This window comes from Thunnus maccoyii, chromosome 14 (genome assembly GCF_910596095.1).
Source record: "Thunnus maccoyii chromosome 14, fThuMac1.1, whole genome shotgun sequence".
Classification (NCBI taxonomy): Eukaryota; Metazoa; Chordata; class Actinopteri; order Scombriformes; family Scombridae; genus Thunnus; species Thunnus maccoyii.
This window is the reverse complement of record NC_056546.1, coordinates 17,102,867-17,127,775: the sequence shown is the minus strand read 5'-3', so window position 1 is coordinate 17,127,775 and position 24,909 is coordinate 17,102,867. Positions and strand designations below refer to the sequence as shown.

Below are 24,909 nucleotides of genomic sequence, written 5' to 3'. Positions count from 1 at the left end.
AGAGAGAGTTATTGTTTGTTGTTTATTTTGTTTATTTATGTTTATTATGATTGTATAGTTTGTGTTAATATGTTTTGGCAAAGCTGTATTGTATGCAGTCAAGCCAATAAAGCCACTTGAATTGAACTGAGAGGATAAAGTTGGAGTGGCAGCAGTTTACTAGGGTAATGTGAGAGTTGTAGAGGGAAAAAACAATAAAATGTGTCAACAGGGAAAACAAGGTGAGCGTGTGTGTCCCTGTTTAGTGGCTCTGCAAGTGTTTATGGAGAGAGTGCGAAGCGAGGCAGAATGATAAGGATGAAGACAGAAAGGCTTTATATAAATACCTTTCTTTCTTAATCCCACAGGATTTAAATGCTCCTCTCTCTCTCTTTCTCTCTCTCTCTCTGTCTCTCTCTCTCTCTCTTGCTCTCTCTCTCTCTCTCTTCCCCTCTTCTCCTCTTCCTTTGCTGACAGATAATAATCCGTTCATCGACTGCTGGTGAAGCGTGGTATTTTTTCCGACAACGTCTTTCCCCTGTCAAGCTTTTTCCTCTCTTTTTAAATTTTACCTCAGCGGTGAAAGATGGGAAACAGATTAATTATGCATTCCCCCTTTTGCCCCATCTCCCCCTCCCTATCTGTCTCTTTGTGTACTTTCACTTTTTCTTTTTGTCCCCTCTCTCCACCTCCTTTCTGTCCTCTTCCTCTCTCTGTTTTGAATACTATAAATGAGTGTCTGAGCAGTGCAAGGGAGAGATGAACTGACTGACAGACAGACAGGGAAGGACGGTGTGTGATGCTAATGAATGGGTTTGCTTTGTTTCCTCTGTCACTTTACTCAACCTCCTGCTGGCTCAAACACACACACACACACTCTCAGAGGCTGTCTTCTTTATGAGCTGTGAGTGGGGGAAAAATAGAAAAAACAACATCAACAAGATGTGTGGAGTGTATAGCTGGAGAAAAACCACCACCTGCCACTCAAGCCAGGCTCCTCGTAGTATACTGCTCACACATACACACAGACACACACACACACACACTCTCACATGTATGCTGGTCCGTAATTTTCCGCCACGCTCCACTCCCAGCGAATGAGAGGCTGGAACAGGGCTTCTCAGAACGTGAGGGGGAGGAGACAGAGCACTGGGGGCTGATTGACAGCCAGCGCCCTACAGGTGGAGAGAAGAACGGAGAGAGAGAGAGAGAGAGAGAGAGAGAGACAGAGAGAGAGAGAGAGAGAGAGAGAGAGAGTGGGGGGGAGGGGGGGAGGACGACAGAGAGAGGAAAGAGAAGGAGTGAGTGAGGAGGAGGAGAGAGGCAGCGGCAATCAGACTTCCATATATACACACACACATACACACACGTACACATACACACACACACAGTCACAGTGCTCTGTTCCTCCCCTCCTACCTTGAGAGCTCGCTTTCCCCCGGCAGTCTAGCCGACTAACACCACCATCACCTCCACCTCCACCACAGCTGCACCAAGATGAGCCAGTGCAGGAAAAGGTGCAAGAGGCAGCTCACCAAGGTGGCTCGCTATTTCTATCGCTTCCTCATGGGAACGCTCACCCAAGGTAGGCACCCAAAACTTCCACTTCCACACCCAAAGGTTTGTTGGGGGTTCTTTCGCAAGTTAAGTAGCCAACTGGAGATGGTCTTGACTGGAGTTTGTTGTGTTTTTAGCAGAAGTGTTCTGCTCAAGAACAGAGGTGGTTCTTCTTGTTTCTGATCTTTGCTGATGGTTCAGTTTCCTGTTTCAGGATTGTATTATTTTATATGTCTGTGGCTCAGTTAGTTTTCTACCTGAATGTTGGTGGAGTAGATGGACTCTTAATTTACATAGATTTCAAAACAAGCATGCTAGGGTTTGACTTGTAGGGTTTGCGTGTGTGTCCATGGTGTGCATCTGTGTGTGTATACGAGACGTCTGAATGCTTTGTTTCATCTCCAGACAGAGAGACCATACAAAGCTTTGACATCAAACAGCCCAAAGACTCTAGTCATTATTCTCTGCATAATGTATGTTCATATGTACTGTAGATAAAAGTATGTGGGCACATGTTTTTTTTTTCTTTTTTGCTCAAATCCTGTGCATAATAATAAAAAAAATTACCAGTATGCACAGTGAGAATTAGAAAGCTGTTGGGGTTGAATGAATTCACTCTTCCCCTCTTTCTACCTACCTTTTGACTTTTTCCTCCCCCTCCTTCTCCCTTCACAGCTCTGTCCTTCTCTCTCCTCCTGTTCCCTCTCTAGCAGTCAAACAGATTGCCCTCTGGAAGCATGTGGCATTCCACCTCCATTGAGAAACTCTCAGTGGGAGAAAGGCACACAGCCTTTAATCCAGCCCTTCAGCCAGCTCTCAGTATGTCATCAACTCACCCATCCCCATCCTCCTATCTAGCTCTGCTTGTACAGTCACACACAACTTTATAATGCTAATCTGCACTGGGATTAGAATGAAGTTGTATAAACCCAGTCAAATTCTTTTCATGATACTTAGAAGGGTTTATCCCTTTTATGTCCACATGCTGTCCCACTAAGTGTTGGCTGAGTTAAATGTCCTTTGCCAGAAACACCCTCACTAACGTCACCTATTGACAGCCTGCTGCTAAGCTTTACACACATCTTCCCCTCTTTTTTCTTGAGTGATATTGAGCAGCAACTCAGATTGCCTTGGGGAAGACACAGCAGAGAAGGGTGGTTCTATTGAATCCCAGCAGTTGATCCTAGAAGGTGGAGATAAAGCGGTATTTAGTTGACCTTGTCAATAGAGCGGTGTGTGAATGCTAATTTTATATCCGTGCCGCTCATCTCCACCTCGGCTTTTCTCCTCGTTATCTCTTCAGACTTTGACATCTGCAGAGCTTTGTGTTCGTGCTCTGAAAGCAGCAATTGGCCACGAGCACATGTGCGGAGAGGCATGCACACATATAACAAAATCTTATGTTAGTATCAAAATTTCTGCAGATAAAGATTTTCTTTGTTGGTCAGAACCTTTTTATGTTAATGTGGATTAAAACTGAACCTTCAGCTTTAAAGCATTTAAGAACAAACAATCAGACTTTGGATTGATTTTTTCATTCAAAAGTGAAACACTGATATATATTTTTTCAAAAAGTATTGAAAAACGTTACTAACAGGTGAATGACCTCTGAATCCTCTGTGCCATGGATATCCATTGTTTAAAACCTATTTAAACACATCAGTGAGACATACTGTTCATCGTAATGAAGGAACCTGTCAACCCAGTGACAGGTTCCTTCATTACGATGAAGATGAGCACTGTTGTTGTTTTGAGTCCATTCTACATACACCATCTAGCTGCAGTAAATATTCACTAGAGCACCAAATGTGTATTTATGCACTGCTGAAAATAGTCCCCAACAAATACACAATGTACTCCAGTGTTGGAGTGACTGGTGGTAAAAACTGCAGTGCCCAGCCGTTTTTGGGAAATTACTTAGCATTTTTTGAAAATGAAACTAAGTTTGTGTCCTGTTTTCAAAGGTTTATGTCTTCAGTAGGAACCAGCGGTCTTGGGTCTGAGTGCCACAGACAGGGTTGAGAAGTAGGAAAGCATTTAGAGTCCATCACACTCTTGGTTTTGGTCTTTTCAATGTTTTTTTTTCACAAGAAGAAAAATACAGAATAACAACTTTCTTATCCTTTAAAGTAAAAACTTTAACACTAAAGCAATTAGAAGATAAAACGCAGTCACATAATTAAACCTTGGATTGTACTGTTTAATTCAATAGTGAAACATGGATATACATTTTTCAAAAATATTACAATGCATGATTAATACATTTATTTAAAACCATTTAATCAATAATCATGTGTGCTAATTTACTAATGTGGCATTAAGATGAATGAACTAAATGTAATAATTAATAAGTTATGTAGTTTAGTGCCTCATGCACATGTGCACACAAACAAGCACACACACATCTATTAAGTCTGATAAGGAAATAAATACACTGGCAAATCATGGAGTTTGACATCGGGCTTGCAAAGCAAACTGTTCACTGTTCAGACAGCTAACTAGCTACCACAGTCTCAAAGCCCTTCACTAGCTCCCATCCATGAAGTATTTATTAAAAACACCGTGTATGTGTGTGTGTGTGTCTGTGTGTCTGTGTGTGTGTGTGTGTGTGTGTATGCACATACACATCCTTAAGTTTACCCAGAATGGGGTTACCATGACTACTGGCTCCTGCGTGTCTGTTCCAATGGGAGAGAGAAAGAAAGAGTCTGCCACAGTGCAATGGGAGCTAGTGAGGGCTGAACTGTATAATGGGTGTGCTACATAGGGATTTCATCAAGGCCATTCAGAGTTTGGTATTTGAGTTTTGTGGCATTTTTGGCTGTGCCAAGGTGCTGAGGGACCTGCCATTTAAGTCAGGCATGGAGAGACAGAATTTGATCTGCCGTCAAACTGTGTATGAACCTAACAGTGTTTTAAGCTATGCAAAAAAAGAGAAATGACATTAAAAAAAGCCCCAGATCAATTGATGGTTTTATTCTACCAGACTAAATAAAGTAATTTAAACCAAAATGTTCTTCCGTTTATACCCCTACTGAGCCTTGATACTACACAGTGTGTTTCTGGATAGGCTTTTGTGTCTATAATTAGTTCTGTCAATTACATCTACCTCACCATACACCAACACAATGGTTAGAAGCCTAATTGTCTCTTGGTTACGGGTTGTGGCTGTTTTTGTGTGTGTGTGTACATTACTGATGACAGTCATTTGTTGTCACCCTCCTTCTTGCCCCTTCTTTGCCCACTAATTAGTTTGTATCAATTAGCCTCTGTAGGGGAAACAAGGCCATGCTGATGTGTGTGTGTGTGTGTGTGTGTGTGCGCGTGTGTGTGGCTCATTGTGTCTCTTCTTCTCCTCTTCTTTTCCCTAGAGCTTTGTTTGTCGATTTACCTAATAGTAGGACTAGCTCTGTTTAGTGCAATTAAAATGTATTATATACTGTTCAGCTTGTTTGTCCACCCACACACATGCAATCGCATGCATTGAGTATACCAGCTCACATACTATACACACACACACACACTGTCTCTCTTTTCCACTTCACTCTCTTGCATGACACTATCTCAGTCTGTAGAAGCTGCGTCTTTGGCTTTTATAGAACTCTGTGAGCCCTATTGATCTGTCCTTTAGCCGTGCTCTTATCTAACATAAACAGTCTGAGCTGACAGCACAGCTCTGTCTGTCCCCGACCCTCTCCTCCTGCAGTACCTCCTGTCCCCATCACAGTGTCACATACCTCTGCTTTGTGTCATTATAGTGTCTCATACAATATGTGAAGGGGACTAGAAGGCAGCAGTCATTGGAACCTGGTCCCACAGTATTGGGAATTGACCATAAAATGTAAATACATTGTATTATGTGTTTATTTAAGTGAAGAAATAACAGATAACAGCTGTAGTTTGATAAGGAAAACAAATAAAGAGGTTTGATTTATGATTTTATTTATGATAATAATGTCTGTAATAATGTGTGTGTAGGGTAGAGCTATGCTGGGAATTACAGGGCATATGTCTTAATAAGAATAGAATAGATAAAGATGTAGGTTGTCACACTGTAACAAGTTCAACAACTAGTCAGGCAAAATGAAAACACCTGTGTGGGTGTACCAAGGGTGTGTAGGGCTCTAGCTGTTAGCTAACCTGTTCACATCACATGCCATGAATAAATAGCATGTCCACTCTATGATACTTTCCCATTGTTGAGTCTTTCTCCAGTTTATTTATTGTCACATGTCCAGTTGTGCTCTTGTCCGACATAGTTTGGTTCCTGCTCTTTTCATAAAATTTAAAGACCTTTTCTTTTAGTGCTTACAGGAAAAACAACTGTATCTAATACCATTAATGATGACTTTTTTCAATTTAATGATGCCTGCAGACCATACCAGTGAGCCAGTACATGTATGTTATTTACACCTCTTTCAGAGTAGACATTGACTTGTCATGGCAGGGTAAGTCACAGGTGTTACTAATAACATTAACGATGGCTCAGTTCTCCCAGTAAGTTGTGACAGTGTGACAGAGAGCCAGTTTTTCACAGCAGACATTTTGACATGTCCAAGCAGGAAAAGCACAGGTGCAATTAATAACATTAATCATGACTGAAACCCATTTAGTTATTCCAAATTCATGACCTGGTACAGTGCATGATGGTTGACCAGTATGCCCTCCTTGAAAACTTGAATGGAACCGAGACATTTTTAATCTTATCAGTTCCACCTGTGCTTTTCCTGCTGTGACAAGTCAAAATGTCTTCTGTGAAAAAGATTCTTAAACTGAAGCAGCTAAATGGAAGTCAGTCATCATTAGTTTTATTGTTTACGCCTGTGCTTTTCCCACTTTGATATGTCAAAATGTCTTTGTGAAAAAGGCCTTTGGGTCTATGGCTGCTGCTGGAATGTAGCAATTAGTAGTTACACCTGTGTTTGACAAGTCAATAATAGGTCAAAAACCTTCTCTGTTGCCATGTCAATGGATCAATAATAACAATATCAGACAACCCACTAATTTGCAGACATATATGGTGTTGACTGCTCAATGGATTTCTGTTTCTGCTGTAAATAACAGATGACTGTTTCACAGTAATTCCACAGTGACAAAGTGTGGCTGATTTTGTTAAATCAAATTAACGAGCAACACCTTGTGCCCTAACAACTTTACTCCCTAGTATCCGACACAGACACGTTGTTTTGGCTTATAAATGACTTTAGCTCATAACAAACAGCTTTAGATGAATATTTCATGTTTTATGATGAATGTGTTTGGTAAGTAGCTGTGTAATGAGCAGCATGTAATGCTGGTCATTACTGCAAAATAATTCCTTTCAGGTGATCAAGAGCATGTGATTCATTCTGGCAGAGACTAGCTTCCTGTGACTTCTGCATTTTATGAAATGAACTTTAAATTTTCACCCACACTTCACAGTATACAGTATGAGCACCAAGAAATAGTCACATTCATTTCCTTCTTCAGAGTAGGAGTCATTTATTAGGGGCTTTGACATTTTTCTAAATGAAATGGGGTGTTAATCTTCTTTCAGAGCCCATTAGAACTTTGTACTTTCCAATTAATAATCTCTGATCACCTCCCCCATACACTGCTTCACCTTTCTGTTGAATGGGCATATGGGCGCTTCCACACCAGTGATGGTATACACATGAAAAACACACATAGGCTCAGATACACAGAAAGATACACACATCTCCACTCTGTTTTTCAGCTCCAACACTTTGAAGCCAATTCTCTTTGCAGCTCACTTGTGGCTTTGACCAAAGAGATTTTGTTATCAACCTTTCAGCCATGAATAAAACATGTTCGGTCAGCGCCTTGGCCCCCAGCATGGAGATGCTGAGCTTTGTGTGTATTTGTGTGCTGCTTTCACATTTTGGATTTTACCATGAGTTTGCTCGAGCAGTGTTTCTGTAACACTGACTGTACCGATAGGGCTATTGATGTAATTGATGGTCAAACTTTGTGGTTTGATGATGGTCAAAAGTTGTAACTGCTACACTGCTGGTCCACTTCTGATTAAATTTGCATTGCGTGTCATGTTTTTGAGGTGAGGAGGATGTATTTGTATCTTTCTCTGAGCTCTTTGCCTTCAAACACCTGTAGAGTTTATTAAGTTTAACAATGTCACCTTTGTAATCTCCCTCTTGTGTCTGACAGATGTTATTACACACTCGTTCATCACTTTCCTCTCCTGTTGACAAAAATTGGCATTAAACGTCAATTTTAGGCTTAATGAATAAAACATGGACTGCCTGTGATGGCAAATTCTGACGAACGCTTGCAGGGGTTAGTGTGTGTGTGCATGTGTGTCGGTGTATTTGTGCACATGGGGACTAGCAAGCCATATCACAGTATGTGGTAATGGCACTCGCGGTGGGAAGGGAATTGTTCATTACCATGAGGATAACTTACTCCAAGCTAAAGTCCCCCTGCCTGTGTGCTTTACCATGGGGTGAAGAGGAGACCCTCTGCCAGGCTGAGCTGGATGTTGTCTCCTATCACTGCATAATAGGCATTATGAAAACACAGCAGGAAGCAGCACTGAAGCTTGGTTTGTATAGATATGACTTCCAGGGCAGAAACAGAGAGATAAATTTGGATTCATTTGCAAAACTCCGTTCCAGTTCATTTGAGATTATTATTTTACTGGCTGCAGTGCCAAGTTGTGACAATTGTTTTGTCATTTGATAATAGAAAAAAGACTTTAAAGTGAGGGAAAAGTGAGGCAAGAAAGTGAGAAGACAGGAAGAGATGGATAGAGAAAGAAAAATGCCATATCACATCACGTTTGAGCGCTCACATCCATTTTAAGAACAAACTCGTTTTGTCGCTAGACATGTGAAGATTCGCACTTAAATTATCTCGCTTGCACTGATTATTCACTTCTGTTTCTGTCTGCTGTTGACACCTCCTGACTCGAACATTCACAGTCAAGATAAAAAAAAAAGAAGTGGCCTAAAAATAAAGCTCCTCATGGAAGTTCAAGGTCAAAGCCTGTGCAAAAAGAAGTTCCTATTTGAGGATCTACAGTGTATTTAAAAATTACGTTTCTGTTTCGTAGGTGCTGCCAATGTTATGTACACGTGGTGGCATTCAAGATCAAGTTATTAAAGGAAAAGTGACAGTTGGTTTGTAGTTATTTGTGCACTCCGTGTATGCTGAATAATCCCTCTGAGTATCTGTTGCTTGCTTTCTTATCCTTTGTTTTCTCTGGCATCTACCCATGTTTTAGCCTTAATCTGCTCCATGCTGTTCACATTTCCCTTCGTCCCAAGCTTGAGTCAGTTCTTTAGCTTGCTCTGCCTATCAGGTACAGTACTATGTGTATCACTGTGGTGTCTGCAGTTTGTACTTATTATATCCACTTCCACCTCAGATCAGTTCTTGGACTTCCTCTCAAGGGATACTGAGGGAAAAACAAGAAGCTAGAAATGATGTGATTAAATTTCAGTTTTTGCCTTAAGCTAAGGACAGTGTAATCTTTATTTTAATTGGACAGTGCTGTACATCAGGCTGTTCTTGTCATTCTTAATTCCTCTGAAGAAGAGCACGATCAGCAGGTGCAGAGCGGCCTGTTGATCTTCAGCCGCTCTTAGGTCAGTTTGCAGTGCCAGCGGGGACTTCAGGTGGAACCATTCAGCCTAACACCCTTCTGCTTCACATTTCCTGTGTAGTAACACTTTTCCCAGCATGTGCACTTGTTTTCGAGCCTATTTCTTGCCCTCCCTTCAACCTTCCCTGCCTTCACCTCCTTGTTCACCTCCATCCAGCCTTCCCTCATTGCCCCCTCCCACCTTACTAGAAAGGTGTGAAACATCACCTCCATCCATCATGTGTATACACACACACACATCGCACATGTGCTAAAAATAAACCCCTATTAGTAGAAGTCTGAGTGTGTGTGGGGTGGAGGGAGGGAATAGGTGTGACTGGTAGAGAGAGAAGAAAAGAGGAATTCAATGCGATGTGAAGAGAAGAGGAGAAACTGTGAAGGAAAGGGGTTTGTATTCTCGACCGTCTCTCGCCGGACTTTCTTTTATGACAGGAAGGGATTGAAAAAAATAATGAATAAGACCTAAATGCTTTCTAATGTGTGTATGTGCACACTGGTTTCTATCAGTTTCTGAAGGATATTTTAAAGCCTTATATTGGGTTTATTGTTAGCAGCCGTCATGCTAGTTACCAGGGTCAGAAAAATCTAATTTCAGCAAAAAAAAAAAGGGGGGGGGGGGTTAGGCGTTGGGGTGGGCGGGGGTTCTGAATGTAATAAGGAGTGAGGAAGTGGTATCTGCCATGGTCTCAGTGTTACAGATTGACAACTGTGTCTATCAAGCAAACGGGCCATTAAATTAAACTTTTCTCTTGCACCATTATTTTGTTTCCAAATGTGTTAAAAGATTATTACACTGTGATTTTAGCAGAAATTAGCTATTGTGGCAAAAAAAAAAAGCTAAATATACGGTATATACTGTATATTTCAAGAGTGGATGTGGCTGATTTGAATCAGTTTAATATAGGCTAATTTTCTTAAATCAAGCTTGCAATCCTCCTTTTGACACTTTTACAACAAGCAAGCACTTGTCCACTATGTGCTGCTTGTTTACAACTACAGGAATTTTGGCTCAGCCAGTGTTACATTTGTAATATCACAGTCCTCCCCCCCGTGTACCTTGAAAGCTTCATCATGGGTCTTGGTGGCAGCTATCAGTGATAACATACCACTGTATTAGTGTTTGTAGGAGAATATCTCTTATGGTTTAGTAGCCCTTGAAGGTTTTACCTCTGTACTTTTTGTTCTCACAGAGACATTGACTTATAAAGTTAAGGCCTCTAACTGTTTGGATATCAGAATGTTCTCTCTTACTTCTGGCATGATTGTAGAAGAAAAAGGGCAAGATGTCATATTTGATTAAATTTCTATCAGGTGTTGGAAAGAGGACAGCAGAAGACAAAGCGTCTGGCCACAGATTAGGAGTGTTTCATGAGGTTTTGTGACATCTTAGAAAAGGTTGTTACTTTGCCTTTTGTTTATGCTTATTTCAAGGTGAGATGCTGCATTTAATTATTGTATGTGTGTATGTGTAAAAGGAATATAAAGAAACTAACAAACACATTTGCCTCACTTGGTCCAAATCATTTGGTCCTCTGTCCATGGTGCTGAAATACAACTAAACTCACAAGGCATTCATTGTCCTCCATCTGTTTCCTTTGACCTTCAACTTATAAATTCTTCAAGGAAAGTTTCCACATATTAAAAAGCCAACAACATGTGCTGCTGTGATTAGATGTTTTCCCCTCTATATTAAAAACTTGCTGAGTGATAGATAAATTATCAATAGACTGAGGTTGGTTGAAGTCAAGCATCTCTTTAATTCAAACAGTACCAATGTTACAGACATGGAGAGTCTGCAGAGTCTCCATGGAGAATTCTGAAGAAGGAAAGAAATTCACTGGTATATATTGATAGCCTTGGGAGGCACCTTTAGTTGTTTACAGATTCATACCAGACCTAGACAAAGCTTTACAGAGCTCTCCCTTCCACATGATATCCATATGACTCCTGCTATTACCCGCAGGACCCTGCCGTCATATAACCATACATGGTACACAATGCAAGGTACAGATTCTCTATCACTGAGTATACTGTTTTTGTAGTGAATAGGCTGAAACATCCATTACTTTATCAAATTATTCATTATAATATATATCAAGCTCACAGGGATGCTCAAGAATGAATCGACATATGGGATGAGCCAACTATGCACTATATAAGTAAAATCTAAGAACTTAATGTATTGTACACTATACAGTATAGGTAAAAATACTATTGTGCTCAAATTGCACATGTTTTGCTCACGTCCACCTCCAGGAGGGGAGATGTGGCGTTTCCTCTCCCCTTAGTTCTGGTCTTTAACCTTGACCTCTTACTTGCCAAGAGAAGCAAAACACATCCTCAGCTTTACCACCAGCTCTTTCTCTGCACTCAGAGAGTAAGATTACCACTTGCACCATTTATCTTAATACACTTATAGCATGTATCTATTACCTCCTATGTCCTCCCCATTTCCTACACTTGCTGAACCAATCCAGCTCACCACAACATCTGTGTCTATAAGGAGTTATCTCTATATACACTCTCTATATCTCTCTATACCTACATATTTTTGTCGTTATATGATCAGATCTTTTGATATTTCATATGTTTATAATTAATAAAAACAGGATTGTTTGGTATTAAGATAATCAATGGAGCTGTACTGCTGAGTTTCATTGGCATAAAAATGACAACTGGCTTATAATTGACCAACAGCATGTACTCTAGATAGAGAATAGCAACCTGCATAAAGAACCCTGCGGAACTCCACATCCCCTAAAACCACAGAAAAAGTCCTGTCTTGAAGACAGATATTCCCACCTTTTGTTTAAGACATTCAATGAAAACAAATCATCAAGTATTTAATGCAAACTGAGATTTGAAGAACTACAACCCAAGAATACTAGTGTCAGTTGCCAGCAGTAAATCATGCAGAACTTCTAGAGAAGCCATTTCCAAAAAAAACAGCCAGCTTTTTGTTCATGAAAACTGATGACATAATCTGCGAGATCTTTTTTTTCAAGAACCACTGTGACCAAGGAGGGCAGTTCTTAGAGACTGGTGGATCAAGACAGGGTTTCTTCAAAAGCTGTTTAAAACCTGATAACAGGAGCATTGACAAGTGAATATTTCATTATTCAGCAATGTAAGTAAGGTGAATGAATAGATATCATTCTGAGTGACAGAATGGATAGAGAGAAAAACATGGATGCAGTGTGAGTAAGATATGCAAAGTAAGAGAATAACAGCAGTGTTGTGGGTATTCACCACACTCAGCCAGTCCGTCAGTCAGTCAGTCAGTCAGCCTTAAAGCACTGACAGGGTGAACACTGTTTGATAAGTTATTGATCTTTCTTTCCTTGAGATTGATTAGACTCCTTCAGACATCATTAGACACAGATACACCTGAGCCCCCACAACACACACACACACACACGTTAACTCTGTCAGACCCATATGTACATGTATGTAGTGAGAAGACTCACCCTGCACACTTGCTCTCATACATAAAGACTTATAGCCCTGATCTGAAATTCAGAACATTCAATTTACACCTTAATGACTTGTTCTCAATTTTTCAGTTTTCAGGGGAAATTTTTAGTAGTATTTTGATAAATAATTAATTTTCTAATCAGCTCTTTCCAGCCAGCCCCTCAGTCATTAAAGGCTAACTAACTGAATGAAAGTGTATTTTCCATCCCTCGTTGACAAGTTCCCTTGGCAGGCGGATAAATTTACTGCTAACTATAGCTATCAGAGCAGTGAATAAATCTAAGCTAACTATAGCTATTAAATGCCTCAGGGATCTCTCAGTTACACTGCCTCCATGCTGTATGGATGTGTGCACACCTGACTCTTTACTTTCATTACAGTTTAGTATTGGTTTGCAGCTTAAAACAAGATACACTGAGGTTGCTTAAAGATTATTATAAAATTTTGTAGCTGAATAACTGTCTCATTTTTTTATTTTAAGTACATAAACAAGCATAATGTGATGTAATAAAAGTATGATGATAATAATGTTGGTTTATCTGTTAAGTGCAGGGGTTTTATTTATGTTCTCTCATGGTCTTACGTGCAAAGAGCCCATTATAGATGCAAGAGCTGCAACTAAGAGTTACTTTAATTATAGATTAGTCTGCAGAATACTGTGTTGATTCATCCAGTAAGTGTTTGGTCTATATAAAATGTAAGAAAATAGTCACAAATGACAAAAAATATCCATCAAGTAGAAGTTCCCAGAGCTCAGAGCTCATTACGACATCTTCATACTGTTTTTTTTGTCTGAACAACAGTTTAAAAACCAATAAAAGATTCAATTTACTTAATAGAAGACAAACTAGTTCAAGAAATCTTCCCATTTTGGAGGATAGAAGCAGCCATTTCAAAGGTTTTTTGGCAATTTTGTTCAAAAAACAACTTAAATGATCAATCGCTTATGAAATTTCTTGTCAATCATCAATTAATCAACTAAACCTTTCAGTTCTAAAAGAAAAAAAAACACTGTAGATGTTTGTATAAAAAACAATGTAAAACAATGCTCCCCATAAAAGAAGATATTATCTCAGAAACCAAGTTTTTAGACAACACCACAATATTTTAACACGGGTCTGAGCTCACAAAAAAGGTGTTGTTTGGTGTGTGCAGAGTTTGAATGACATCTGCTCAAATAAACCAAAATAAAGGAGTAAGGTTCAAGGGTTTGGATAATGCACCCTGCATTACAAAGCTTATGTCATACAGTATGTTTAAGCTAGTGTAAACATACAGTGTATTAGACTATTGGGAAAAAAAATACCCTATAAAACATTATTGACTCATTTGAAGGAACATTTAATTTATTTCCCTCTCTCTTGCCAGCCACTCCTTTTCTTTTCTGCCTTTCTCTTCGTGTGACACTCTTTGTAATGGTCAGCAGTGGATGGAAACAAAGAAAGGATGCACATCAAGTCTATCCACCAGGGAGGCTGGTGGTCAAAGGCACTAAAAGTCTGACGGTCCCCAACTGGGACGGAGCTGTCTGTTCCACTCAGCAATCCAGGCATGAGGAGGCCAGACCTCGGACAGGGATGACCTTGAAAGACAGTGCTGCTGACCTCTAGTCAGCATGACAGAGAGACAGAGCAAGAGGAGGTGAGAAGAGGGTGAGAGGAAGGAAATGAAGGGGAAGTAGGGAGATAGAGTTGGGGGTTGGATGGAAGTTGGGCAAGAAAAAGGGTTGTGGCGCAAGAGTGTGTTCCTGTGAAGTGATGCTGTAAATAAAGAGAAAAAAGGGAGCAATAGGAGGGAAACCCAAACCAAGGAAAAGGAGGACGATGGAGTATGGGGTCGACAAGATTATCTCTAAATAATATTTAGTTTTCTGTTTTCTCCATAAAAAATATTTCCAATTTAAACACCAGCATATTTATCTGTTTTCTTCCTCTTCCTTCTCGCCGCTGCTCTTCACAATTTCTTTATTCTGTCTTTGTCTTCAGGCTTAGTCATTAATCTATTTCAATGTCAGCGGGTAGTAATCAATTCCACATTTACATGTAATGTAAAATTGTTTCACAGACTAACAAATTCTCATAACACAGATAGAAAGAGAAGTCATGGAGAGCCGTTGAGAACCAGGAGACGATTCATTTAATGATTTAGTGAAGATCATGACTAAATCAGGTCTAAGTACCCCTGATTTTTCTTAAACAAATAAAGGTACAAAATAGAATTAAAAAAAAAAAAACTACAGACAACAAACTAAATACATGGATAAATATATCTTGGCCTTCAGAGATTTCATCACCACCGTTCTTGATTGACAACAACGCTCAGCGTCTCTCTTCTCTCCATTACTGTTAATGTGTCACTCGCTTGTCACTTTCTCAAGTGGTACTAAGTCTGTCGTCTTTACGCTCTGCATCAATTTGATGTCTGTCAGTCATGTTGAGGTGTATGTGTGTGTGTGTGTGTGTGTGTGTGTGTTATCGTGCCTCTGGGTGGCTGTTGTTGTGTCACACTTGTGACTGATACAGCATGTGCTATAGTTTGAGGGTGCTGAGCAGAGTTTAAAACATGAAGCATAAATATGGGAGGACATTAAAAGACAACTTTGTATCAGCTGTCCTTACATACAGTAAACACTGACAGACACTCTAAAGATTGTTGTAGAAAACAACATTATTTGATGTGTTCCTTTGTATCCACAGTAAACCAGCACCAAGCAGATTACGTAAAGCACATTTCACCCTTAGGGAAAAAAGAGACTTTATTTCTAATCATTATTTGAACTCACTAATATTTCTGTATTCCTATGCAGACTTCTACAAAGGTTTAAAAAATCTGTAGTGGCTGCAAGTTAATTATTGCTTTGCAGGTAACAAAGAGCAGTTAAACAACAAAAGGACTGTTAAATGCAGTGATTGGCTTCTATCCTACATGAAGGATATGAAACATGTTTTTATCTTAGCACTCTTCATCATCAAACAGCCTAATTTCATCAGTTTGTATGGTTTTGTATAACTTTTGTGAGATGATTGATGTCTCATTTTGTAATGAAACAGAAATACAGTGCATGTTCTTGTGCAGTCATGCCCAGTTATTTCATTGTCATCTGTCTTCATGTCCTTGGTGAAAGTCAAACATATTCAAATCATATTCATATGGAAAACTGAATGTAGACTACATGAATGATCTATCATACACAAGTCTTCCAGTTTCATGTGTTATTAATACTGTGATGTCCTTGAAAGGCCACATGTTCAGAGCACATGCGAATATCAGACATATATTCACTTCAAAAACACTTCACGTGCCCACAGTGTATATTGTCATCATTCACACCAATTAGCAATTGCACCAGTTACACCATCTTGTCGTCATCCTCTTCATCATCGCCACAGTTAGTTCCTCCCCAGTTTTGTCACCAGGTAGTTGTCTTGATGTCACTTCACACCATCCTCTCAGTCGTACCGGATGTGTGTTCAGCTTATTCCCGCTCTGTTCTGCTGCCATCCTGTTGTTCTGTCTGCTTGTCTGTCTGCAAGTCTGCATGATGTCAACCTGACTCCATCTCTGTTTCCTCAGATCCAAGTCCTTTGTGTGTGAGCATGTGTAGGTACGCTTGTGCGCACACACATATGGATATGTGTGATCTCATCAGTTCCCACCTCCGGTTCTCCAAATCTGATTCCTCTCAGGGCTATTTATAACCGTGGAGGCCCACTCCACACTGAGTTACACGTCATGACCTGTGTTCCTGCCTGCCTTTGTGAGGAAGGAGCACACAACACTTTAAAGCGATTTTATCAGGCATGTGTTTGTGTGTGTGTTTCTCTCTGTGTACTCTGCCCCAGCAGATTTCTAGGAATGTTAGGACTTGCTTAGGACTTTTCTAGGATTCTAGCTAAAGGTCACTCATTCTGTGCTTGCTCTGTGTTAATACAATACATACAGTGAACAGTTTTTTCATATTCATGTTTCCTTGAAGAGAATGTGCAGCATATAACTACATGAGAACAATCACACATAGTAAACATTCAACTACATCCAGGTTTGCATGGTGAAGAAGCTCAAACGATAAAAAAAGATGGTTGACTGTCCATAATCAGAGCTTAAAGGGTCAGTGAAATGTTGATAAACATATTACTTACCTGGTATCTAGCCGTGTAGATGCGTTTAGATGCACAACTACACTCACCAAGCACTTTATTAGGAACACCTGTGCAATCTAATGCAATCCAATGCAACAGTTCTGCCATAGATTCTACTTTTACGAAGCTTATACATTTTCAGTTTTTGTTGACATTGTCAGCAAGGCCCCTCATGTTTGTTAATGGATGGGCAAAACAGTAGGTACACTTTTCAATATAATGCAGTCCAGTATACCCACCACTACCACCTGCTACAACCTCAATAATAAACAACAACAATAACAGTCCTTCATGTATTCCATTTATAGTCAGTTTCTTTCCATGAGGACGAGGACCTTACCTGGGGATTCTGCACTGCCACTGTTCCCAAATACGCTACAGCTGACTCTGTCTCTACAGAATTAAGGGTTTGAGCTGACCCGCATACAACAGCAAAATGTCCCTTCTTGTGGCATTTCCTGCATTCAACATCCTTTGCCAGGCATTCAATCCATGGGTGCTTTGAAGTCTTGCCACACTTTCTACAGGGCTTGACTTTGGTTGAGAAAGACTGATGCAGAGCCTGAACATAACAAGTTGTTTTCTGCCTGTAGCTATTTTTCTTGGATTTATGGTACGCCACCACATCCATGTGGGAAGGTGAATCGGCTGAGCATAAAACACCTTGCTGTTTTTTCACTTCCTCATGTTGCCTCACCTGTACAATATGGCTGTGGATAGATCCAATATGGGGCGTAACTGAAGCCTCTCTGACAAGGTAGCATCACGTATTCCAACTACAATCCTATCTTGGGTCATTTCCTCACGTAATTCCCCATAATTGAAATGTTCAATGCTCTGCACTCTCTACGGCTTCCTGACATTTTTGTTCAACTTTGCCCACTCATGAATCACATTATGTACTCCAGCAAAGTATCCCTCAAAAGCCCTTTTAATGGCCTCATAGTTCTTCAGCTGTGTGTGTTGTCAGAGGCAGAGAACTCAGTATGTCATAGGCCTTGTCTCCCATAGTTGAAACAAGGGACTTTACCTGGTATTTTTCTTTCAGATCTGAAGCTATCCTGAAGCATTCAAATCATCTGATCCAAGTGGGCCATGAACTTGGTTCAAAGTCAAATGGTCCTGATGGCGTAATTGCAAACGTATGCTCCATATTGACTGTGCAGAGTAGATGTAGCTGTTACCTATGGTGGCACAGTTGGGAGCCTCGTTCACTAAACATCTGTTAAGAGGTGGAACTGGTCATCACAGTCTTGTTAGACTCTATCTGTCATTGACATACTAAAAAAAATTTTTATCTTGTAACTTGTCTCCTACACACAGTGTCACGCCGTGGCACACTCCCATTTCAGATGCCACTGGAGTGAGAAGAAGTAGAAATGAGGAAATATATTTAATCAATTTTATATATATTATGTTTGTGTGAACCAGACCTTTAAGCGTGAGACACAAGCATAAACTGTTATGCTTTTGTCAGCTACTGTAGAGACAAGAACAGATGAAGGACAGAAAGGACAACCGACGGGTCACAGCAGTGGACAGACCATGATTGCAGTCAATAGTGAGCAGTAGGCATACTGAGAAAACACAGGAAACAATGGCTGATCATGATTATGACTGATCATACTTCTGCGGGCCAGGATTGATTTATCCAGACCAGAAATAGAAATCTCTTCAGACAAATGTAGTACAGAATATTTACTTCACAGATGGGGAGAAGCAGGAAAAGCATTAGAAACAATTTTCTTCTATGAAATAACCCCACTCTGCATGTGTGCATGTATTTGATTGTGTGCCTGATCTGCAGAATACTAATGGATCCCATAGCCTGCACAGCCACGATAATGAGGTTTGTCATGTCCACAAGGTCTGGTAATATCAGAGAGACAGCAGAGCAAGAACTTAACTGAACACACCACACTGTGTGTGTGTTCGAATGTGTCTTATACTGTGTGTTATACGTATCCTGGATCAATACATTCACCGGCAGAATATAACAGATGAAATGGGAAAGCCTGTCTGTGTCGTTTTTACCAATACATGGAGATGAGGGGGTGTGTGGGGTTTCGTGTGCAACCAAACCCGGGGAATTGATGCTATGTGTCGTGTCCATGACGACAGCCTCACGCTCTCTCTCTCTCTCTCTCTCTCTCTCTCTCTATCTGTCAGTCGATTTCTCTCTCGCTCGCTCTCTTTGGTGACAGTTGACAGGTTTAACACAATAGAGCATTTGACTGGGCCTGGCCGTCAGAGACAATCACAGCTTTCTCTCCTCTCCTCTCCTCTCCTCTCCTCTCCTCTCTTATCCTATCCTTTCCTATCCTCTTTCATTGAGATACCTTACAATTAAATGTTCATTAGTCTTTTTGATAGCATCTCCAGTCTTTCTGTACCCTCATATCTCATTCCCTGATGAAGAGCATTGGTTATAGATGTTGACTTATAAACAAACTGTCCCTAATGTATAGATTCCTGATATTTATCTTGTTTCTTGTGTGACCGTGTGCTGAAATGAATGTGTTTTTATGCTTGTTCATCAATAGTGTGCCATTCCACCCTTTGTGACATTCGGACTTGTGTGCCTGCAAGTGTGTGCAGGACAGCTAGATTCGTCCTTTGGTATAGGTTGGATCGTTGTGTGCCTTTTGTTTAGCTGCTGAATCAGCTTATGTGGCAGCTCCGTGTGCTTGTTGTCATTGTCCTGTTGTCCTGTTGTCCTGTTGTCCATTGAGACACTCATTTATATATCACCATATGCCGTACAACCTTAGCAACAGTATTTGTCCTTAACTAGACTGCAATGAGTCATTAAAAATTATGTATTATGAATTGGGTTTCAGGTTGGTTTCTTCAACAGAGAAGGTGACACATACAGTAGAGAATATGTTGCACATTTAATTTGCAATTGGGAGTTTGTTTTGTATTCTACATGCATGCATATCAGTGTGAAGTCAGAGATTTTTCTGCACTGCAGGAACAGGTTAGCCATGTCAAGCCAGTGCACTCCTCACATTCTTTTTACACATTGGGACACATTCACTTCTAAATTGAACTTGTGACCCTTCAGTTCAAACCTCATCTGGCCAACCAGCAGGGCACCCGGCTGTATGCCAGACTATCTATGCCCCTCACTTAAAGGTTGAGCTAAAGACTTACCGCTGATGAGATTGTGCTACAGACTTGGCACCAACTCAAAACTGCTTCATGCCTTCATCAGTTTAGTGGATATATAAAGAACATTTGAAAGTCACATTAAAAAAAAAAAAGCTTTGTATGGCCATCTGAAGTCTGAGTGTGTGTGTGTGTGTTTGTGTGTCAGTAGGGGTGTGTGAAAGAGAGAGAGAACATGGTCTATACAGGACATGTTTGAAATACTTTGAAAGATGTGTGTATATATACTTTGATATACACTGACCTCTAGTGGAAGTTGATTGAAGTTGCACTTCATTTATTGAATGTCCAGGGGAGTCGGAGTGTGTGTGTGTGTGTGTGTCGACCAGGTATTCCCCATGTTGTGGGGACGTAAATCTGTTTACGCAGTCATGATGTTGGGACTCGCCTTCCTTATGGGGACAAAAAGCAAGTCCCCTTAACATAAATCTTGGTTTAAAGTTAAGGTAACTTTAGGGTTGTTAAGGTTAGCATCAGTGTTAGGGTTAGGCATTTGGTGGTTATGGTTAAGGTTAGGATAAGTCTCCAGAAAATGAATGTAAGTCAATGTAATGTCCTCTGAAGTGATGGAAACATGACTGTGTGTGTGTGTGTGTGTGTGTGTGTGTGTGTGTGTGTGTGTGTGTGTGTGTGCGGACATGACAAAGGTGACTTTCTCAACACATTTCTATTTTGTGAATTCTTTCTGCAGCCCTCATGTATTTATGCATTCATCTATTCTTGCTCCTTATTTTTTCTTCCTCTCACCATTCTGCAACTCAAACTCACTCCCGTATTATTATGTATTTCTCTTTCCTTTTTTCCAGTCTATTGGTCTGTCTTTCTTCCCTGACAACCTTCTTTCACATTCTCTTTCTTCTCTCCCAATAGGTTTCCAGCACCTGCTCGCTGGCACTGTGAAATTCAAAGTTCACTCATTCTGCATTAGATTCCTGCTATAAATAATATATTGTTTATTTCCAACCCCGCATACGAGACTGCTATTGTACCTTTGTGTTTCCTTGCAAAGTTGAAAATCGGAAATTTCCTACATTCTTATCCTTGTATCTCTTAACAGCTGTGTTGCCATTTACTGTCGCTGCACACCTTGTTTGCATGCTGTCCCGGTCCACCCATGTTGCTGTTCCACATGTATTGTGTCTCACCGTGTGGCATAACAGCAAATAATACAACAACACTAGTTTATAAGACACACTGTCAGTGCACATACGAGACATAAATGAATGACATAAGAGGCCTCATTCAGACTCTGAATAGTAATATAATTGATAGGCAGCTTTTTGTAAACCTTAACAATAGCAGCTAGATCATGGGGGGAAAAACAGCACATGCCTTATCAACACAGGTGGTGCATGACAACGTGTGTTTGTGTATGAGTGCAAATACACTCACAAACCATTATGTGTGTGATTATGCCCACACAAGGAAAGGAGGACCTGGCTGTGCCACTGATTATCTCTGATTATAGCTGTCACATAACACACAGACATGTTCCTCTGTGATCAGGATCACTCACCTGTGTTGGGTATGAGGGATTTGGAGTCGGCCATCCTGAGCAGCTCCGAGGAGGGCATTGGAGGTTTTTATGCACTTGTCCTAATGTCAGTATTCCCATTGTGTTACTGGCTGTTTATGAGGAAAGGTGAGTAGCACTTTCTCAAAGCTGAATGTGAGCATATTTGTTGCTTCTGTCTGCATTTTTAGTTCAAGGTTATAATATAAGGTGGCAGAGCAAAAAGAAAAACTGAGTGCATTAACAGGATTAACAGTTTTTTGGGGTAAAGTTATATGTTCTATTTATATTACAGATATATGTGTTAAGGAAAGTTTCCATTATTCTGTATATAGGAGTCTGTAAGAGTTTAAAAGAGAGTAAATACTGTACATGAAAATCAATAAGACAATGTGAATGTATTGGGGAATTGAGCAATGTGGATATAAAATTATTGTAGCCTGATTTAAATAGTGTAAGTCATTATACATTTGTTATTCTGTGATACAGCGTCTGATCTTCACCCTTTATGCCCACTAGATGTCCCAGTCTTGCTGACCCAGGATTTAAAAACTGGCCCCTTATTTAGTTTTCCAGTCAAACCTCCTACTCTATCATGTTCTATTACTGTACATCTGTATTGATCCTCTGTGTGGTTCAGCTCACAGTGTGACATAGAAACTAAAGACGACTTGTTTGGCCAGACATCTATCTTGTTATCGATTTCAAACGAATTCTGTATGTTCATTCGAGCTCTACTGTGAAGCATAGTGTCAGGTGAAATTATATGTGTGACGACTGAAGACTGAGCGGGATCTCAGTAATCGTAACAATTTTCTTGAGCTCTTTTTTCTTCTCAGAAGGCATTTGACGTGTGCGACTTTGTATGTGTGTGTGTGTGTGTGTGTGCTCAGGTCTTCCTTCTTTAGCATGGTCAGTCAAGCCTTATTGAAACAGAGATCAATAGTCATGTTCTCCAATTAGCACATTCTGTGGATTAGAGAATGTAACATGCAGGGGTCAATACAACATGACACAGTCATACCAGCTTAACTGTCATGTAGTTTCGACTTTCAGCACTGTGGAAAATGTATTTGTATGTTCTACAAGATAAGAATGCTGCAGGCCTAGAATCTGTCATAAATCCTCCTCTGCTGCTTCAAGTCACAATCCATCTGTCTATGATGATCTGATAGAGCTCAAATGTCAGATCACTGATTCATAAAATTCTCCTGAGGCCTAATGTTTGACATAAACTAACAGAACATAAATACTGAAATACGAGTCAATAAAGCCATCTACTTCAGTTTATTATAAAACCCATAAACCCATCAGCACAAATGCGAACAACACACTCACCAGTTTAGCACGTATCAATTGACTTCCCCTCAGCATCTCTTACAGTATATTTAGCAGGAGCAGAAATTTGGAAAAATCAATTGGAAAAAATCGAGGAGAGAGGCAGAGGAAATGAGATAGTTTGTTTAGTTTTTGAGCTGAGTGACTATGATTGTCCTATATGATAGGTCATATAAGAGACAAGAGAGATTTTTTTTGCTTTTGATGGACTTCATTAGTCTGAGATGCCTCAACAAGTTCCACAGGCACAAGAGCCATGAGAGCAACCCCAGGCACTACATCTTAGGGACTGTATGAAAATTATTGGAGCAGGGAGAGGTGCTGAACCTTGTCTCTCACTTTTTAGAAAAAGCAAGCATCTTCCCCTCGACTTAAAGAAAAACTGCAACATCCTCCTCCCAAAATAATATAACTGCATTCTGATAGTTTTATGATGTTAAACTTCCATCTTATCATAGGTTAACTTTCTATGACACAGTTACAAAACTGTAGCTCTGCTTTCTGTTATGATGCAGAAGAAAACAGATCTTTAAGCAACTGTTTGCTAGTGAAAGAAAATTGTGTGTTTTTTGTCATCATTGATCACACAAAATCATTGTCTTTCTAAAAACTGACACATTTTTTCTATTAGTTCCTATTCGTTGGTTTCTAGTTTATATTAGTCTTGTTAGCTACCAGTTTGATTATGATGACACATAATAAAACCCTGCTACACAAACAACATTGTCATTTTGTTGACACTGACATTTTTTATGCCATGTGGGAGGAAAAAGATAAAATATAAATCATATGTAAGTAAAAAACAAAACAAAACCTAAACCATTATTCTCTCAGAAAAATCAAAGTACCCTCCCTTCAGTTAAAAGAACAATTACAATATTCGTCCCTTTTTCAGAAACTCCAACTGCAATCATTTTCATACAGTCCATTAGAATTACAGCATATACTGCAATAGTATCTTCAGAAACCTATAAAATCAAAACTTGTTGATTAACTGTTGTGTCTTTTCTTTATTTGTCTTTTCTCTTACATGGTAAATGTCTTATTGAGATTAAAATCTTGTTTCCAAGAGAATTGTGGCCATTAAGGCAGCATAATATTGCTATGGCAATAAAAACAATACAAATAACACAAACAGGCTAACAAATGTTAAGATAATATAAAGGTATTTTTTAAAGACCATGCAGATAATTCAGAAGCAAAAAAGAAAGACCAAAAGTGCTATTTGTTTATGTCAGAGACACATCTTGCCACACACTGTTTGAAGACTGAAATGCATTATTGTCTGGAAGGCATTTTCAGACAACTATGTTATGTGACACTGTAAAGTGAAGGGTTGAGGTGATAACTGTGTTTGCTCAATAGTTGAGAATTGTTCAGAAAACTATTTGCTCTCAGGTGAATATCTTTGAATCTTCAAATAGTAAACAGACCTGTTGCCTTGTGTGTTTTTTAAAGCAATTGAAGTTTCAGATTCAATTGAAGGAAGGATCCTTCTGGATTTCAAATTATATAGAGTTAATCTTGTCAACCTTGACCCTGAAAGTGTAAATATCTGCTCCTTGTTTGTGTAAATTTGATGAAAAATAGAGGAGAAAGTAGTGGAGAAGAATTGTTAAGGAGTTGAGGACACATCTGCAGGTCCAATTTTCTATCGTGACAGCCAGAATGAGGTGAAAAATCCTCCAGGAGGGGAGAGATGCTGGAGGGTAATAAAGAATAGATGTGTCTTCTCTCTGTACTTTGCAGATCGCCACACAGTGGGATCTGACCTTAGTGGCTCGGCTCTTCAGTTTGTCCTTCCTTTGTTCCTACATGGTCTGTTTCTGTCTGTCTTCTCTTGCTTCTCATTACTCTCTCCTGCCACTATGTCTCATACAAAAACCTGCCTGGCTTCTCCTTTCCTTCCCCCTCTCGGTTTCTCCCCCAGAATGAATAAATTCAATAAACAGACGTGCAGAGAAATCATTCCTAACCAACAGGTCAGGCGCAGATTTCACTTTCTCTCTCTCTCTCTCTCTCTCTCTCTCTCTCTCTCTCTCTCTCTCTCTCTTGTCAGTGTGTGGTTCAATACTTCTCTGTTTACATTTACCATGTCTGCAATTGGAGCTCAGCCT

The 24,909-nt window shown here is 39.9% G+C and overlaps 1 protein-coding gene across 4 annotated transcripts in view; it reads left to right on the top strand.

Annotated features, from left to right (window-relative positions):
* The window catches only part of LOC121911443 (Kv channel-interacting protein 2-like), a 118,165-nt gene that overhangs the window by 62,872 nt on the left and 30,384 nt on the right, over window positions 1-24,909 (top strand). The window contains exon 1 of one of the 4 annotated variants that reach the window (XM_042432929.1): window positions 1,360-1,564. The exons of the other annotated variants lie outside the window; for them this stretch is intronic. Coding sequence (XP_042288863.1) covers window positions 1,477-1,564 — 88 coding nt within the window. The 5' untranslated portion in view covers window positions 1,360-1,476. Of the gene's footprint in view, window positions 1-1,359; window positions 1,565-24,909 lie in introns of those variants that run through there. 4 annotated transcript variants of the gene reach the window in all.